Below are 19,917 nucleotides of genomic sequence, written 5' to 3' on the forward strand. Positions count from 1 at the left end.
CCCTCTCTCCATCTACCTCACATCGTCCTACTCTTCACACACCGGCGTGCCCTATCAGAAGGAGCAGAAGGTCAATTGCTGTGTATATACGCTGCCCTCACTTAAAGATAATTGAGCGCCACAGTTGTTTAGCGTATGCTCATGTAACTTTGAGCCTGAATTACAGAGAGAGCATCTTCATTGATTATTTGATCAATTTTCAGCATATTTTGGTGGTTTAAGAAAAATGAATGATATTATACATCTAAAATGACCTTTTTTTACAGTGTCTCTATGCAGCACCTGCGCGAGATACTGTAGGAGCTAAAGTATCCGATGTTTTAGTGTGGCTACTCTTTGCTCCCTGAGGTATGAAATGAACTGCTGACAGGTGTATCTATTGTAATAGATGACTGCACACTGTGTGTGTTTGTGTGTGTGTGCGGGCATCTGTCAGAACGATTGGAGGAATGGGTCTGACAGAGGACAGAGGGGAAGCTAAGCCAAGTAAATCTTTACTGGAAATAAGAGCGCACATGCAACCTCTTTGCTGTTTGTCTGTCTTCTTGTCCATTTTCTCTTATATACTGTACTGTATATTGCACTAGTTTGGTATTTGGGGAGCATCCTTGCAACGCTGCCTGAGCTGACTGTTTTGCCAGAGAATTGATAGGTCTTTTCAAGCCGAAGGTGTCAAACTGTCAGTGGGATCGGCCAATGTGAGATTTATTTGCTCATACGTGGCATTTATATGAGATCTTTAAAGCCACAAGGAACACAGAGCTTATACAGAGAATACAAAAATAATAATATAAACCATTCAGTAGGAAATAGCACACTGCTGGAGAAAGAAAATATGATAACAATAAAAGCTTCAGCACAAGAGCTGATAAAGCCATTCGTGCAGACCTTTTTAATGTGTCGTATAAAATCCAAAATCTGCCTTTGACTCACTCAAACCCGCTCCCCTTCTCTCCCATGCTGTCTTACGTAAGAGTTTCTATTTATATATGTTGCCTAATTGGATAGACTGAATAATTTTAGAGCTTTTTCCTTCCTCTTTTCCAGCCCATGGGACAGATATCAGGCCCGTCTCATTCTGTCTGGAATTTCTGAAAAAAAAAAAGGCCCTTTAAAAGATTCATAAGCTGCTAATGAGGTTATGCAGCACATTTCAAAGCAAGAAATAGTGTGACGATATGTGAGCGTGTGTGTTTGTGTGTCTGCGGCAAGAGGGGTTGGGTTTGGTGTAGTCGCTCAGAGAGAAGATTATCCCGACGAAGAGACATTTGCAGCCGCAACAAATCACAGGCGAGTCACAGCGGCTGGATGGATAAAACAAAAAAGGAAAGTAGCCCCTACAGTTATGCAGTGTCTTCAGCCTAAATTTTCAAACACCTCTGAGACGTTCCATCCTCGGCATGAGTGAGGAGTGCTGATAAGCTAGTTTCATAACACGGCTTCCAAAAGGCTAAAAAGAAAGACAGGAGGCTACAGATTGGCACTTGTCTTGTCCAAAATCAGGGATGTCCCGAACTAATCTTAAGAATCTGGACATATCTGAATGGATCAGTATGAGCTAAATTGAATCTGATCAAAATCCTCCACAGGCTCATGAAAAATAAAGTGTGCCAAATTTAGAAAGCTGTTATTTCAGCGTCTCAGACACATATTATATAAAGATAATGATCGTCTCGGACTCAGCATCCGCAGATACACGATATTAAAGGAGCTGGATCCAAAAAGAGTTCACTTTTCTGTGATGTGCGATCCAACACCCCTCTGGACAGGTGCCTCTGTCGACCACAGTGAGTCACTGGTGCAGCAACAAGGACTGGACCCCCACTGGCTTCCTGCCCTAAACGCTACCAATTGTGCACGAGGCAGTCTATTCTCCGTGCCACCTGATCAGAAAGAGACAAAAATTCTGCAGGGATGCGTGCCAATTATCTCACTCCCATTTCACCCTCATTTTTGCACAATAAAGTTATTTAAAGTTTCACATTTTTTCAGTCTATCTTAATCACATGTGAAGAGATCACACCCTGGGGCCGATTCCAATGTAACAAAACTTTCACACAGTCCTCACACTGTGTAAACTGTGTGACCAAAAAAATGTTTTATTGTACTCGTGGGCATGTGAGTATTGCCTTAGAACATGTACAAAAAATGTTCAATTATCCTTTCAAGAGCCATTCAGACTCTTTCAAGCCAAACAACCCTTCCATTAGGGCTGGATTCCATTATGGTTCTGGTCTCTCCTCACTCTTTGCAAAAGGAGCACATGAAGAAAACATTTAGGTAACAGCTTATTATTTCAGCCGACGATGTTTTATGTCAACTGTCGCTAATTAATATTTAAACACTTTGAAGCAAGCAGCTCAAGAAAATTAGGTTATAAAAGTAGATGCATTGAATCAACATTTCATATCTTACGTTCCTCCTCTCATTTTCAGCTTGTGGCCACAGGTTGTGAATATTAATTCAAAACTGTTGTGTTTCTGCCTTCTTGTCCAAAAAAATGCAGATCGTAAGATACTGAAAACTAAACCTGAATATATTTGGGAAAAGGTTCACAAGGATATAGACTCTGTAAGGGGCTTCAATACTAGATTATAGGCTTGATAAAAAGCAATTGAATCCCAATCCTACCCTTCACCATGGTGCCACCCAGCTACACATCCTTGGTAGTACATGAACTAGCATCCTAAGCAGTTTGCAGCACACTTCAATGCTCTGTTACATTTTTCCCATCAGGATAAATCTGGCTGGAGGTGTTGGTGGTAAGGTCTCCATACATCATTCTTTACATGTCTTCTGCACATTAACGTAATAAGACTGGTGGCTCCAGAGGGAGTGAGGCAGCTGTTACAGTTGGATACAAACAGCTTGAGAGATACGTGCAAGATGGGGAAGGAGAGGGTGCAGGAAGGTGGAAGAAAGCCATGAGCAGAAGTGATCATCACGTATATGGCATCATTAAAGGGGTGAGGAAACCTGCAGTGGAGAGGGAGGGGCAGCTCAAGAGATGGAGGGGAGGATGACTGGCTAATACCTCCACAAACATGCTCATTCAGTACAGCAGATCTGCCCAGACAAAAGAAATTTAAAGACTGGAAAATAGCCAAACAGGCTCTATCTGTCAGATAGCTATCGTATCCTCTTTGTTTATGGCTGCTTCCCAGCAGCTTGCCTTTATGCCTTCCTGTCTCCTCTCTCCCCCTCTGTTTGAGCGCAACAGATTTGAGTTTTTTATCTTAAAAACTACTGTCTAAACACCATAAGGACTACTTGTAGAACAGACAGTAATGTATCAGGATGCAACAGAAATTGAATATAATAAGTAAAGTTATATATCAATAAGTTCCACAGAGACCCCAGTCTCCCACTCAACTCTTCCACCAAAACCTGTTCCATATGTGGACATTGTGGCTTTTTGCTCAGTTGCAATAATGTTCCTGGTGCATTGATGATTAATGATGATGGTGCTATCAAATAAACTCACACAATATGTTGGCAGAGATCATGTTTTGGTGGTTTTAAGGCAACAATATAATGTTTCTGCCTTGCTGTATGTGAACTTGCCTTTAAAATGTTCTTCATACCACTCGAATCCTGTGCACTTTTCATACTGCTGGAACGATTGAAAACGTTAGCTGTTAAAGTGCCATTACTGTTACCCAGTGTTGAATAATTGGTGAACTCAGCAATTAAATATTAATAATTATGCTTTTTCCTTTTATGCTTTTTCCTTTCACCTTAAAATGTCCGCTCAAGAGGCGTTACAGCAGATAGAAGTGAGGATGACTTTCATAATAACTGATTGTCTAAACAACAAATCACAATGTGAACAGATAAACACATCATACTTTAACACATTTATCCTGTTTTATACTCAATACTGCTGCTGTTTTGCATGTGAGAACATGTAGCAACTTATAGTCCACGGCCTTATTTACAATGAGGATTACAATATGTATTTTCTGCCCAAAAAGAATAAAAAATAACCACCAAACCAACTATTGGAAGCCAGAAAATAGCATGATGGTGCAACTAGGTCACTAGCTACGTCAAACATCTTTACAGTGTGTTTCAGCTTGTCCTGCTGTGACACACATTTAAATAATATAAAAAGCAGATGTGTGTCGTGTGTGTGAAGGGACAGCTCTGAGATGAGGTCAGATCTGAGAAAGACACTCAGAGAAAAGACATTTTCATTAGAGCTTTCTGCTAATCCATGTGTCTGCCCTGTAATGTGATTTCCACCACAGTCAATTGCCCCTCCGGCTCACAGACAAAATAGGCTCTTCACATTAGGCCCTCCTTTTCTCTCTTTCTCTTTCAAACACACACACACACACACACACACACACACACACACACACACACACACACACACACACACACACACTCGTTTCTCTTACCTCGGTCATGTGAATCAGGTAGAATCTCAGCTCTTCGGCATAATCTGTAAGACAAAGTGAGAGTTAAGAGATTTATTTGAATTCTTTCTTTGCTTCATCTTTTTCCTTCCTGCCAACGACTCGTCCATCTTCCCTCTGTTTTCATTTCCTTTCCTTCCTTCTGTCTTGTACACAAAGCAGCATCTTTGATTTCCTATCATGATTTTGCCAAAATACTTCTATCGATCGAAGGCTTTTACTTTGGGTCAGCCGCATAGACATCAACCCATAATTCACTGACGCAGCGCTCTGTGAGACAGGCCGGTGGATCTGGAGTCAAGATAGATGGTTTTAATCGAGTGACCCCCCCCTACCCCCACCCGACACACACACACACACACACACACACACTCAAACATACACTCACACATTCTATATACGCTGTGGTGATGTTTGCTATTGTATTTGAAGTAAGTGCGCACACAAGCCAACGTGCTGACTGATTGGTGTCACACCCGTCTGGTGTCACACTGAGGAGTATCTCGGCCCTGGAGTGACATTTAAAATGATTAAATGTGTTCTAAAAAGACAGGGATGATCCATTAAGACCTACAAACCTCCTTTCCCCCTTTTTATCTTTCATTGGTATCTATTTATCTATTGAAAATTTGGAGAAATCTTTAAGTATTATTTATACACTTAGACTTTATAAGGACTTCTGATGTGGTTTAAATTACCAATTTAATCATAGCAGGTTTGTTGATATATAATAGTTTCTCATAAATGAAAACACAAGTGACGCTAGCTCAATGCACTGAGGCTGTTGGGTGTGTCGGTCAGTGTGCGTCATCAGAGGAGTCTGTCAGATGGGCGAATAGCTTCAGACACTCCTGATCCCACACACCTTTCTGACCTTCACGCTCACGTCACGCTGTGATTGGCCAGTAGCGCCAAGGTGCAAGAGTAAAGCAGGGTTTGAACTCCTCTCTCTCGCTCTCTTTTTTCATCCTTCACATACATTTGTGCGCTGTTATCCCCGTATTTAAAAAATATCGCATCGCTCTCTTCTCTATGATGGTCGGCTTTTCACTCTGCCTAGGAGTGTGGCCATCTGGAACAGCTATAAATACTTGATTTCTGGCTCTCTTTAAACTATGACCATCATCCTTTCTAATTATTTTGAGGAATTAAAGACTCTCCAGGCTAAGTCTCATAACAGAGTCCTTCTTATTCAGCATGTAGAATCTGCAAGCTTTACCAGCACAGCAAAAAAGAAAACAGTGGCAAACACACACAGAGAAATCACCTGCAGTCACTCACTGAAAGATCTCTTCAGGAGTTTTGGTGTTTATTATGCTCCCAGAAACATGCATGAATCCAACGTCTACCTCTTCACACTGACAGCAGCCTCCCACTGCAGCAGAAGACCACGGGCAGCTCTTTAACTGCTTCCTGTTTCTTTATTTAAGAATACAAGGTCTGTAAACTAATGCAGCCCACAGTGTTGAGCTTAGGAAAGACAGCTTCAGCAGCGGTCGTGGTCAAGTAAAAATTACACAGATTTTCTTTTCAAAAGCAACAGCAGAGGTCACTGTTGGATATCTTTCTGTTTTCAGCAGAGTGCAGTCAAAGTACACAGTACAGCATAGTACTACTACATGAGGGGGTTGTTGATGAAGTCAGGTGAAGACCTGGTAGCACTTATAGTTAGTAGTAAGTTAAAGTCTTTTGCCTCTTGCACTGTAGTTAATCACTTGATCTCCCCCTTGTTAAACAACTGCATCACAGATTTAATTGTTAAGTCTTTTTTCCTATAAGGACTCGTCCTGGTCATCTAACATTGTTTAGTACAATAGAAATGTTTGTCTTGACATGCGTTAATGTTGGTTTTATGTGTGTTCAATGCCATTCTCAATGTTTCCCACGCTCCTCAGCATAGTATCGGGGTGACAGGAACACAGGAAAGCCCCTGTATTGAACTTGTACTGTGTCATTACACGCACGCACACACACATGCATGCACACACACGTCAAACACACCCTTGCTGAAACAAACACAATCCCCCGGCGCCTCTTTCCTGAGTGACGCTGCCGAAGCGAAATAACAATGACAGGCAGCAGGGTGGAGATGCGTGTCTGTGTGTTTGTGTGCGTGTCCTCTCGTGAAACGCACACACAGACACACAAGCTGTGCTGGATCTCCTCCCTGGCGATCTCCAATTGTTTGGGTGAAGGGTGGAGGTCAGAAGTGGCCCAGAGGAGACCAGCAATGTCTTTGGGGAGGTCAGAGCAGCTCAGGCTCTGCATTCATTGGATGTTTTCCTCAGTACAATTCTTCACCGTGACAGCCTTATTAGTTTGCAATTAATAATGTTTAATGTAGTTATTTAAAGACCTGCACACGCTGAGTGCTCCCATGAAAAACAAGGCCCTCTCTTAGCTGCTTGACCAATAAGCAGCACCTTACATTTCATTATGTCTGTGCCAGTGACGTTAGCCGATCAACAAAAACAACAAACCATGACGACAGGCACTCCAATATTGCCAAAATAAGATTGAAATGTCACAAAAACTGACGTGCATTTTCATAAACTCATTACCCCCAGCACAACATCACGCAAAAACACCAGTGAATTATGTGTTGAATGATGGCGAATTCTGCCACACGCACCTCCTGCAGTGGTGCAGCCTGGGGAGAACGTGTGGCTCTGTGAGGCTACACTGACACCTGTAGGGAGCTGAAAGTGTCAAACCTATTAGTCACTCTGCACTCACGCTGGCTGTGAACACTACGATACACTGCCATTAAAATCATTATTCTGGGGGACAGAACAGATAATATCCTCTCAACAGCATCCTTTTAACACCTGGTAAATCAAACATACATACAACCTTTCCATAATCATAGAGCACAAATTTGTGATGATACGTCACTTGTTTTCTGCTTCATTTCCTGCTCAGCGTAATAAACTGACCTGACACCCAATATGGCAGGAGTAGAGAGAGTCTATTATCACTGTCTCTCACCCATGAACTTATCAGCTTTCAGCATTGCCCGCTCTCTGCTCTGTCCCAAGAGTGACTCCAAACTTTGCCACCGTCTAAGCCAACCACTCTAAACACAGATATTTCCAGTGAGCCCTATTTATTTGATTTCCCTGGGCTCTGTGCAGCCCCAATGGCCAGACTATTCTTTCCATACTGTTAGAGGAGATGGCTGTTTACACCAAGGTGAAATAAAAAGACAAAGCAACAGGAACTTGGGCAGCCTTTCCCTAAATATCCTCTGGTTAAGCTCAACTGAAAATATCACTGCAAGCATAGTGCTGTGTGTTTACTCCTCGTTGCGCAATTTGTGTGTTTGCATGTTGAATTTCCCTTTTTCTTCTGTGTTCGACTGTTAAAGGTCAAATATGGTTTAATGTGGTGACATACAGATAAGACCGTTTGGAGATTTAGTTACATCTTACAGTTTCGGCCGCTGTATGGTTCTTTTTGGACTTTTAAGAAACATGAATTTACTCTGAAACACTGATCTCTCTGTTGTGTTGAATGAAGAATTAACCATCTTGAATGAATTTAATAAGACTTCACACAGTTTGGCGACAGGTTTGTCCGCGCTTACGTACCATCCTGGAGCCTCAGCTGTCGGAGATACAGGGGACTCTGCAGGACATTACACCTGCCCGGCTCATCTTCTCTTGTCACCAGCATCAGGTCACTGTAGACAAACACCGTCACCTACAAAGATAGAGGCGGAAGGTACAAAAAGAGTGGAGATTTTAAAGAAGTATGAAGGGGAGGAGGGGGTGAGGTTGTATGTAAATGTATTTCATACTTCGCTCTCACATGGTGTCATCAGGAGTTTACACCTTAAAGCAATCACATCTCTCAAACACATCTGCAGTCCGGTAAGATGCACACACACCACCCAACACTCAGCAAGCCCACCCCCCCACCAACCTCATGTCCTAGCACAGGAAATGCTGTTCACACTTTGGTAATCATGGCATGCATATATATACATAAACCCACGTCTTGCTTTTTAGCCTGCTGAATGTCAACCCTGCTCTTTAAAGTGTACTGACTTATAAATTTCTCTCATGTATTTAAAGATAATCAAATAACGCACCTTATACCTGCAATGTCATTATTTTTCCACTGACACTTCCCCATAGTTTCAATTTTTGTACTATTTTGCTTGCTTCTCTCAGTCGTAAACATTCATGTTCTTTTACTACTGTAAGTTTCTAAAATCATGTCCGATTTACCGGTTTGATGTCTGCTGAAAAAACAATTATTATACATGTCTACCTTGTTAATTCAAGGCATCCAAGGCATTTGACCAAGAGTTTTGCAACATGTCACAACAGCCCATGACTGGCATTATGCTTCTGCAGTGGCTAAGTGAAAAGAAAAGTCATGCCAGAGAAGCATTAAAATGAAAATTAACGTAGAGCATGAAGAATAAAGGAAAAAAGCAGATGGCAAAAAAAGAAAAAACAGCTTAAATGTACACATGAAAGTTGCTTATGTGAGTTGTGCTTTCATGCAATATGTAATTCATGTACATGGGCACTGTTTCAAGACAATGTTTGCTTTGGTGGCTTCTTCTGAAGGGTGAGATAGCAGAGGTATTTCAGATGCAGCCAGTATGTGGTTAGAGTGATTGTGAGAGTGTGTGAGTTGCGTAGAGGTTTGAGTGGGTGGAAGAGGATGTAAGTAAGAGTAAAGAACAAGGACAAAGCAAATGAGAGGCTAGCAGCAAACGGTTTTCATACAGAGAAACACACACACTGCATGCATACACACACAAATGCACACTTTTCAAAGGTGCTCAAAATGCTGCACAAAGACTTTGTTATAATTCACACACTCTCTGTGATTCTCCCTCTTTGAAACTTCACCAGTCAATAACTTACATTAAAACATTTATATTACAAGTTTTCTGAAATGTGATGTTTGAATACGGAGATGAGGTCAAATCTAATGAAATATTTGCAGAAATTTCCACGACGGAAATCTGGATTGGATGGAGCCAGGCTCAAAAGTCATGTTTCATTTTGTCGACAGCCATTTCACCTTGTATTTAGGAAGATATCTTGATTAGGTGTCAAATTGCCTGAATGTCCAGAACAGAGAGCTGCACTTCAATAAAGACCTAAATGTGTATTTTGGACGTTTCCATTCCACTAGTCTGAAATAAGACATGTCATAGAAAGAAAACAGCCCGAAATCTGCACACACACACACACACACACACACACACACACACACACACACACACACACACACACACACACGATTATAACAAGTACCAAGCAACTCGATAACAGGCTCATAAGGCACCATGTCAAATACCTGCCAACTGAAAGTATAATTACTCAGCTTTAAACATTTATACTGATTGAAATTCTCACAAAATTACTTGAGTGTAAATAAAATTATTTACTTGTTTCAGGGCATTTTTTCTACTTTATTAAGAATTCAGATTATGAAATCATTTAAATCTGCTATGTCCAAATGTGTTTCTATGATTTAATAAAAAAAAAAAAAAGTCTGTCTTGTTCAAATGTCACTTTGGACTAAATCAAATTTGTTGCACTTATTATTTGTGTTCAGACATTATAATGAAAGTCGTACGTGTTTTTGCATTGTGTGTTTGCCTCCCGGGCGGACTCACAGAACTCCGGCAAGTAAAGAGCAAAAGCTGGAACAACACTGACTGATCATTAAAAACAGTCATAGTATAAAGTGGCCTAGTGGAGAGAAACTCCCTCCTGACAAACACTGGCTGTTAAATATTTGTTTTATGACTGACCCCAGCGAGAGGCCAGAATTAGCTTCCATGCCAGCAGTCACTGCACTTCACTGCACTGCACAGCAAAGACTATCTGACAGGGCAAATTAAAGAACTGCAGGGCGAGCTTAATTCAATAAAACAAGACTCTCTCCCCCTTCTTTTCTCTTCCCGAATGCGCAAAGACTTTGCTAACACGTTCCTCCTGAAAAACATCATAACGATGACATGTCAGACAGGATTTCCTCATTCCCTCGTCCAGCTGTCGTTATCATTTTTAACGTTTTTGCAGGCGGTTGTGATGTTGTTGCAATTAATTCTACTGCCAAAACATGAAAACTTGACCTGCGTCATAAGTTTTTCTTTCAAGGAAAATATATCTGGATGTTTATCGACTAATGTGGCTAACAGTCGCTAATATTAGCTTGACTTACAGTCAGCTTTTCTATGGGAACATTAATTTAGATTATTATGGGCACAATGACATTATCAGATCTGGTGCACATTACTTAATGGTTTCTTTGCAGGATTACATGTGCAACACGTAAACATGTGAGTAGACTGACACCTAGAACATGAAAGCACCTTACAGAATAAAAATATATATTTCAGATTTCTGAAACTTCTGACAGAATGAGTAACTTTTGATAGAAAAGCATTCCATATTTCCTACGTTCACTTCACTAATATACTGTATAAGAGTCCTTATAATACAGAAAAAACGAGTTTAAGGTGAGCTTAACGTATTGTGAAAGAATCATTAATATATACTGAGGGAGCTACAGCTTCTTTTGATACATAAAACAGAATTTATGTCGGTCAGATCTTTGGCACTCTCCTCCTTTATCAATTATTCATTTTCCTCAACTTGATATGGGTTTGATAGTTGAGAGTAGTTACAAATTCTTGAAAGATGCTCAGACATCTCTTCTCCCATTCCTCCTCTCAGGAAGCTGCTCTCCACTTGTTCCTCCTTTCTGCATACATGCATAAGTCTAAAACATGCATACGTTTTGACTTAAGATGCACATCTGGGCAATGGACTGTCACTTTCAGTTTGACCGAAAACAGAAATCACGTAACTGGCTGTGACAAACCAACAAAATGTTTGCCACACGTCTGTTTGTCTGCAATCTGAAGAGGCTGGAGAGGAGAGGAGAGGAGAGGAGAGGAGAGGAGAGGAGAGGAGAGGAGAGGAGAGGAGAGGAGAGGAGAGCCTCAATCTCTGTGCATCAGTCAAATATATAAATTCTTTGAAGGAGCAGAGAGAAAATCGCATTTCATCTTCTTTCAAATCAACAAGATCCAATCCTGCCTCTTCTAACTACCATTTTGCAGCTTTTGGGTTTTCCTTAGATTAGTTTCAGGTCATATTCTGCATAACAACAACTGAAATCCCTGTGCAGAATACTGAACTGAAGTAAGACCTGGACAGAACCTCTGAGCTTTTGAACACGCAGCAAACATACAAGTTTTTAACGTGTATTGAAATCGCCCGTTAAATCATTAAATGGCATTTACCTTGAGAGAGTGGTGCTTGCTCTCGTGTAGTATCATCTCCTCAGATATGATGAGGGCTCGGCTGCACAGGTCAAGAGGCTGAACAACAACATAAAACACAGACCGGTTAGAACACAGCGTTTGTGGACACTGGCTCATTCAATTTAATATGATATTCATCAAACACACATTGTTCTTTTATATACCCTTAGTCTAATTAGCAAAATTGGATCATATCAGGAATATGATATTGCGTTTCATTGAGCGAAATAAAACATGAGGCATTGCAGTACCAAATCCATTTGGCTCTGAAATCCGAACGATCTGCAGAACAGCTAACAGTAAGCCTTTTCTCGAGTGTGGGAAATACGACTGAAAGTGATTCTATGAAGACAGAACGCGAGCTGTGACTGTGAGGCGCCTTGTGTGGTCTGTGTATGACAAGACACTGACACTTAAAATGAACTAGTGCAGGAACACGGGAGGAGGGGACTTCCTCTCAAGTCCAGAGAGTGACTGAGGGCCAATTCAGTGTGTGTGTATATGTGTGTGTGTGTGTGTGTGTGTGTGTGTGTGTGTGTGTGTGTGTGTGTGTGTGTGTGTGTGTGTGTGTGTGTGTGTGTAACATTTGCATACTGTTTGAAGCAAGGTCAGGGTTGCATGTTTCTCTATGAATTAACAGGAAGTACCACCATCCCTGCATTCTGAGGGCTTAAATGGCTGAAAGACCTTAAGTTACCAAGAGTATTTTCAATGTTGCAGTAGGAGTGACAACTATGTTTACACATGTTGCAAAATAGTCATTATAGCAACTGTAGTGTGTACTGCAGGTACAGAAGCAGAAATGAGTGCATTTATTTTGCAATGACACATGACATAGCATGACTTGCCTCTGCATCCTAATTTAAACTATTCACCCTTAATGGAAAATGCAAACTGTCTTTCCAGTTATAAAACTAAGAAGAATATATATATAATAAAACATTTTTCTACACACAGCTACTCTTACAGATACAGTTGGACGGACCATTAATATCCCATAAATAAATAATCATCACTACAGTGACTTGTTTTCTTGTCCTGTATCTGAAAAATAAGTGCAGAAACCATCCTGGTTGCTCAGTTTGTAACAATGACCCCCTCAGTTCACTTTTTGTGTTGACTGTGATGAATAAAGGATGTCTTCTTTAACATCCCCATAATTTCCTGTCTCTCTTCACAGACAGACAGAGAGCTGTGGCCTAAAGGCAGAAATTCACAGAAACATCTGCATATCTAAAACGTGTTATATGTGATAATGGAGCCTTCATGACTTGCACATTGCAAAACGCTCAGACAGAAAGACTAATAATTTCATAACTGCAAACCTCAAATGTCCATTTCTTTTTGACCGTAATGGGGAAAAACGTCACTTTGAGATTGATACTGTCTTTTGCACCACCATATATGGATTTCCCTGTTTGACCACTGAAGACTGGTTTTCAGAGCATAAGGGTGACCTTGCGGTCTTTGATCCACGCCACATAACCACTGCAGTGGTGCACAGTTCAAGTACAACCAAACCTTTGCATGCTATCCCCATCCCTCTCCCAACATGCATTTTGGTACAGAGGCTAAGAAGTAGAACTCATTATGAGTGAAAATACTGTAGTGCGCTAGGTTTCCCCTAAAGCGTGAATAATAAAACACAAAAATGTTGTGTAAATCAAGATGTCAAAACGAAAACACATACGTATTTTTGCATAAACTGGCTTACCTGAACAAAGATGGGGAAGATGAGGATCTTGGGCGCCACTTTGACATATCCGTAGTTGGCATGTGGAGTGTGTGAGCGGACTATGGTACAGTTCTGGTAATTGGCGAAGTTGGCATTCTGCTGTTGGTAGTTGGGTACAGCGGCATTAGTGGAGGTGGACGATGTCTTTGTTGACTTGGAGTTATTAGACCGACGCAGGAAGCCAGTACGGCTGGAGAGACCCCCACCGCCGCCGCCACCACTCACACCTCCAGAAAAAGCACCCCCAGCACCAGCCTGGGTGTGTGTACCAGAGGCCTGTCGTGTGGGGTACAACCTGGCAGCTGCGGAACAGAAAGAGGAAGGTGAAGGAAGGAAAGACGTAGGCTACTTGTCATTTCTGGGGCCAGTGTGCAGCAACTGCACACCAGGATTAAGCGACAAGTGCTGCTAAGGGATACTCTCTCACCAAAGTCAATTTTTTTTTTTTTTTTTTTTTTTTTTTGTTTAACTGACAGAGTTCCGTAATGACAGAGGAAACATATTTGATATTTTAAGCTGTTATACTGGCCAGATTCCAGAAAAAAATGACACACAATAAGCATAAACCTATTAACTAATTAATTCTAAAACCATTCTTTTGTCAGGATCACTAATAAGGCAGTAAATGTCATTTTGGAGAGCACAATTTAAACTGAGAGCATCAAAAGTATTTAGCATTCACTGTATTTCTGAGGTCAGTATAATTTGAGACCATCTGAGGTTGCCAAATGTTAAGTGATTTTAATCATAGTCATTAAAATAACAATAACCTGAAATGTGAAGTCAAATATTTAATTAACATTGGTCCACATCCAAATTAATAAAAGCACCAAAGCCAACTTAACCAAAGGCTTTCAGCCAAAACATCCAGTCAAGAGTTCACTGTAGCCTTTCACAAAATGTTGCATGAGTGTGAGCATAAAATACTGCTCGTGCCTTACCTAACGTTCCCTGGCCGTCTTGGTAAACAGGCCGCAAGATCTGAAAGCAGAATCATATTAAAGGACGTTAATATTAAATAGGTTTGCTTCAGTACAATGAGGGCTGGCATCTAGAATGGAATCAAGCCAAAATACATTCAAACAATGACATAAGATACAGTGTGTCATTGTTTTATTACTAAATTGATACAATGTTGATAGTTGAAATGCAATTCAGAGATTAGCTTTCTATGATGAGATATTGATCATCATCATAGAGCATCCGGATAGGAAAGGATCATAATGAGATATACTGTGTGTCCTTATTACAACAGAGAGGAACTGCCGTTTTGGAGAAAATACTGTGTGCTACATCCTACACTTTCTTTTTCTTTTGCCGTGCTGTGAGTCAAGCTGAACATTAACATGTGCAGTTTCTTGCATGACACAGAATTCAACGTCCAGGACTCAGCTGAGCCCATTTGATTTGAGCTGGACTCAGCGAGGCAATGATGGTTTCTACGTGTCATAACAAATCACATTCGGCCGAGGGAGCAAAGATAGAAAAGCTGCCACCACGTCACCATGTTGTTCACATTAGCACAGTAGGTGAACTCGGGGTTGGAAAGTCACAAAATGTTTCAAACGTATGATTAACATGTTTTTCTGCCAGCATATCATAATAAATATTTTCTGCAGTGTGGGCTTTCAGAGCTCTTTGTTTGTGAACTAGAGTATTGTGTCGGTGTGATATGTCACCAACATGACCCATTTCCACAGGGCCTTTGGTATATTTAGCCTGTGATGGCCACCGCAAAATCTCACCAAATCCCTGCCTTCTCTTTTGTTTGGGATAGAAGTGGTGGCTGTTTGAAGGGGAATGTTTGATTACTATGTCGACACATAACCTCTAATCTTTCTCCAGAGGTTAACCACAACACTCTGCTCTATTTCTTTCAATGTTTTTTTTTTCTGTGATTTCTCTGAATCTACTTCTGTTCTTCCTTTTAAAATCAATCTCATCCACGTGCCTTTTCACTGAACCTCAACCTGAGAAGCGTTCACAGATGAAGATGGACACAACATGATGCACACACAGATACACATGCATAACACACACACACACACACAGCCCCATGTTACATAGTTATTAGCAGTTGGACACAGAGGAAGAGAGAAGGAAATCAGACAGTTTAAAGTAGCCATCAGCTCTACATATGACAGCCAAAAGGATTTAGTTGTTTTGGAAGTCTAGAGCAACTATTTAGACACTGTCGGCTGAACAATCAATACAAGACAGAGGGCACTGCTGCAGGGAGAGACTCTAAAAACACATCTTGAATCTTTTGGTTCAACGTGTTTTTTACCCTGAGGTGGTTAATGGGTTAGTATCGTATTGTTACAGTCGTGTTAGCTGAGGAATTCAGTTCAGTCTTTTTGATTTAATGAGTTTGCTTTATTTTATTTTTATGATCAGAAGCTTTTGCCTCATATACATGATGTCACTGGATGAAAAAATAAGTACATGCTGTCTAAAATGTCATATACAGTACATGTCATAATCTGCATGTACATGCATGTTAAACCGAAACTGCATATTGTGCAGTGGACCAGTCTTGCAATGTGTGAATTTTCATTAAGTACTCATTAAAATACTACTTTTGTTGAGTTCTATCTCTTTTTAAAATGCGATTTGTTGTGAAAATACTGACGTATAATCCATGGCACACAGATGGTTTTTGTATTCTATATGATATCTAGAAGATAAATTATGTCAGATACATATGAACTGTTTGAGCTGTGCTTAGTGATTGAATGTAATGAAAGAAATAATGCCAAAGCTTCACATAGTACAGGCATACAAAATATTAACAGCTACATATAACATGTTATTGTCTCTTGTCTCTTGCAGTCTATACTTCATATCTCCATTACATTGACGTGTATGTAATGTGTGCAGTGTATTCAATACATGTGTGAAAGCACAAGTCAGTGATATGGCAGCAACCCAAATGGCCCAGACATGCAATACATACAGTCCTTCTATCTATCAGCACCAGGGATGTAAGGTAAGGAGACATATCTAGGATGAGCCACCATATGACCATGGTGAGGATGGGGAGGACGAAGGAGATGATGAAGATGCAGCCCAGCACCAGATTGCGGTACCTGGCTTCCAGGGTTGATGGGGGCCAGGATGATGTAGTTGTCCCCATTGGATGCCTTCACCCTGGTACCCTTCAGCGTGGCAGTGTGAGGGTGATGGAGGTGTCGCGGTTTCCCATCGAGCTCCTCGGCCGACCCTCCCTGGGCCCCCCAACCCATTGTCCCCAGGCCTACACCACTGCTGTTTCCAGCTTCAGAGCCGTTGACCAGCAGCCTGCGGGCGGCGGTGGCACGGTGGTGGGCTGGGAGAGGCGGCACAGCTGGGGGGGTTTTGCTGGTGCCAACATCTGGTGCGCGTCTGCGAGTAGGGGGTGAGGGGGCATCATAGTTTGAGGTGGAGGGCTTGTAGGAGGGCCGGTGGATGAGGCCCTCGAAATTAGGCTTAGCTGAAGGGCCTGTGCGCCACACCACCACTGTGATTTCATTAGCGCTGTTTCTACAATGAGGAAGAAAGACGAGGATCAGTCAATTCAAAGTATCTATTTCTTAAACCAACTGCACATGTATCTGTAAATTATTGAATTCTAATGTCTGTTTTATAAGAATTTAATAAAATCACAATACAGAAAGAAAATCATGCAAATCTATTATGTTGCTGAAAATGAACTGATTCATAAAAGTCTTACACCAAAGGCCTTCCTCAGGCAGTCAAGCATATCAGACTGGCTCTGATTGGTCTGTAGGTCAATCATGATGGCAAAATTAACTCCATAAACCTCTCAGTCTATCAGATAATCGTTACAAATCACCGGTGCTGAGTCCTGAATAAGCTTATGAAAAGGATTCTCCAACATTTTGGTGTAAATCCGCCCATAATCCTCTGGTGTGTTGGACTCATTACCTGATAGCGTGAGCCAAGTCCACACATTTCCACTGCTCCACTGGCTGACCATTTAGCTGCAGGAGAGTGTCCAACTGCTGCAGGCCTGCCTGATCCGCTGGACCCCCTGCCAGAGTGAAGAGACAGACAAAGTTCAAATCACTGCACACTCTCAGGGGCTATTCATGCTATACACAGCTATAGCTCCTTTATGTATTAAGCTTGTTCCCTCAGTATTGCAGGTACAGAACAGTATGTTAGTGTACAGATTACGCAAAAGTATCAGTACTTCTACAATCAGATTCTCAACCCAAGGTTGAACAGATAAAACAAAGGGAAAATACTACTTGCTTTTTCCCCCTTTCACAGTGAAAGACGTATCAAGTACTCCTTTTTTCTACTCGTAGTATTGACATTTTTTTTATCTTGACAGTTATACTACAGATGAAACAATAACATATTACTATGCTTGGAAATTGTGTCAAAATTCTGCTTGCATTCCCTCTCATCTTTCCAGCTTGTCCAATTGACAGACAGGATCCCCATTAAGTGCGACACCCTGCTGGCTGAGCTGATGCTAATGGGAATTCTCCAAGCTATGACCACCAGTGAAAAAAAAAAAAAAAGATTTAATCACCCACTGGTGACATGAAACTTTCATGATGTCAGGTGTATTCATGAGATGCCAAACTAAGGTCAATCAATGTGAAGCAAAAGCACCTTTTACAGGAATATAATCCATTAGCATATTGTTTACATAGTCTAGTGGCTTTAAAATGGAATACAGGAAACAAAATCAATATTTTCTGGCTAAGAAATCAATATTTTCTGGCTTAGAAAGCAGACGCTACGTGCTTCAAAACCATATACTTTATATGTCCTGCAACAGTGTGCAGTCTCAAGCCAAGTTCATGTCATAAAAATAATTAAAAAAGGAATCTACTCTTGGCAGTCCTGCAAGTGAAAATCCAAAACATCACTTATAGGCAGAAAGTACTACAATCAAACCTACTTTGGGAAAATAACTGCATTTATTGCTGTTTTTCAAGCTTCTACAAATTTGATTTTAAAATTAAAGACAGATTTCTCCACCTTCAAGCAATAAAGTCCAAAGAAGACCACTGCAGAACAGCGAGGACATCAAAATTGAAACAACCTCTTTCTGCAAAGCTGCGTTTCATTTGTACGGCCATGTGCATGCAAAACTTGCCTGGATCAACAGCCTGCACCCTCACGGGGGAATCTGAGCAGATGGTGAAGCCATATCCATCCTTTCCTCGAAGGATGGTCACCTGTAGAACACACACGCAGACACACATAGTCATTTTGTGATAGGAAGATAGGACCTCTCCCCACACACACACACACACACACACACATACACAGACACGCTACCGGAGGAATCAAAAGTAGCATGCTGGCAAAATAATCAACTTCCTTCCTACAGGATGATTAAGTAGATTTGTATTCTGCTTCTACTTCCTATTGAAACTGTCTTGACAGCAGTTTCCCGGTGAACCCAATTAGCTGAGTTAGTGGGAAAAACAACTCAGAGATGGAAGAAGGACATTCTTTGTCCAGTAGTCGGGAAAGAATTGAAAAAACTGAATCTACAGAAAAGCAGATCGTCTGTTCAGTTACGGCTGTACTTTTTTTTAATATTGGAAAGCTGGTATGCATAAAGAACAGGTCTACGGCGCATAACTGCTTCTTTAAGTACAAGTAATACTAACTGTAAGAGTAAATCTAGACTGTTTAAATGATGATTTTTCCTGAACAGTTCTACTGACATTAAGATTCTACAAACCTAAAACAGCAGTTCATATTCATACTCCATTCCAGTCCACTGTGTCTCTGTGTCTTTGCTGGCAGCTCTCAACATTATGATTCACTATTTTAAAATACAACATGAAGACTCAAATACACCAGACCCCCCCCACCACCAGCACACACATAACACTGATGGCTCTTTCCCATTGTCTCTCGTTTTCTTTGACCCTGCATCGTCAAACATGCCGTACCTGTGCCCGACAGCCTGAGCCAAAGTCAACATGGTTCCATCCCAAACATCTCACTTTCCATCTCATCTGCTGACAACCAGGGGCCTAGAACACACAGACACCCCTCCCTACCCCCACCCCACGCAATCCCTCTCTCATTCTGTCTCTAGCAGAGGAAAACTACATGTGTGTGCTGCTAACTTACAGTCCATCCATGAGCAAGACGGAGCAACTTAGAGAAATACGGTGATTATTCAGGGGCCCGAAGCTCGTGATGACCCTAAAATGTCGAGTACGATTGTGGTGTTTTATAGTCCACTGATTTTATATGCCCTGTGTCACACTGTTTGCAGCCACAGTTCCTTTACCATATTTCTCTGCCCTTCATCCCTCCAATTTCTATCTTTTCAGTCAACCTTCAAACAAAAAGACGACTGACTTTCTTACCCGCTGCGCAAAAGAAATTAGCATTGTCAATGGTTTTTGTGTGCATGTACCCTCTTTGACGTGTCTGAAACTTGATTAACCGTCTCGCTAGATAAAGTTGATTTG

At 41.2% G+C, this 19,917-nt stretch overlaps 1 protein-coding gene across 3 annotated transcripts in view; it reads right to left on the reverse strand.

The window, feature by feature from the left end:
- Positions 1-19,917, reverse strand: part of rgs3a (regulator of G protein signaling 3a) — a 114,633-nt gene that overhangs the window by 70,651 nt on the left and 24,065 nt on the right. For all 3 annotated transcript variants that reach the window (XM_070988272.1, XM_070988271.1, XM_070988270.1), the window contains 8 exons: positions 18,576-18,657; positions 17,387-17,492; positions 16,549-16,981; positions 14,401-14,440; positions 13,439-13,761; positions 11,704-11,781; positions 8,012-8,123; positions 4,404-4,447 (listed from right to left, as the gene is read on the reverse strand). In XM_070988272.1, the coding sequence (XP_070844373.1) occupies positions 4,404-4,447; positions 8,012-8,123; positions 11,704-11,781; positions 13,439-13,761; positions 14,401-14,440; positions 16,549-16,981; positions 17,387-17,492; positions 18,576-18,657 (1,218 nt within the window). The remainder of the gene's footprint in view (positions 1-4,403; positions 4,448-8,011; positions 8,124-11,703; positions 11,782-13,438; positions 13,762-14,400; positions 14,441-16,548; positions 16,982-17,386; positions 17,493-18,575; positions 18,658-19,917) is intronic.

Source organism: Chaetodon trifascialis, chromosome 20 (assembly GCF_039877785.1).
Source record: "Chaetodon trifascialis isolate fChaTrf1 chromosome 20, fChaTrf1.hap1, whole genome shotgun sequence".
In the NCBI taxonomy this organism is placed as follows: Eukaryota; Metazoa; Chordata; class Actinopteri; order Chaetodontiformes; family Chaetodontidae; genus Chaetodon; species Chaetodon trifascialis.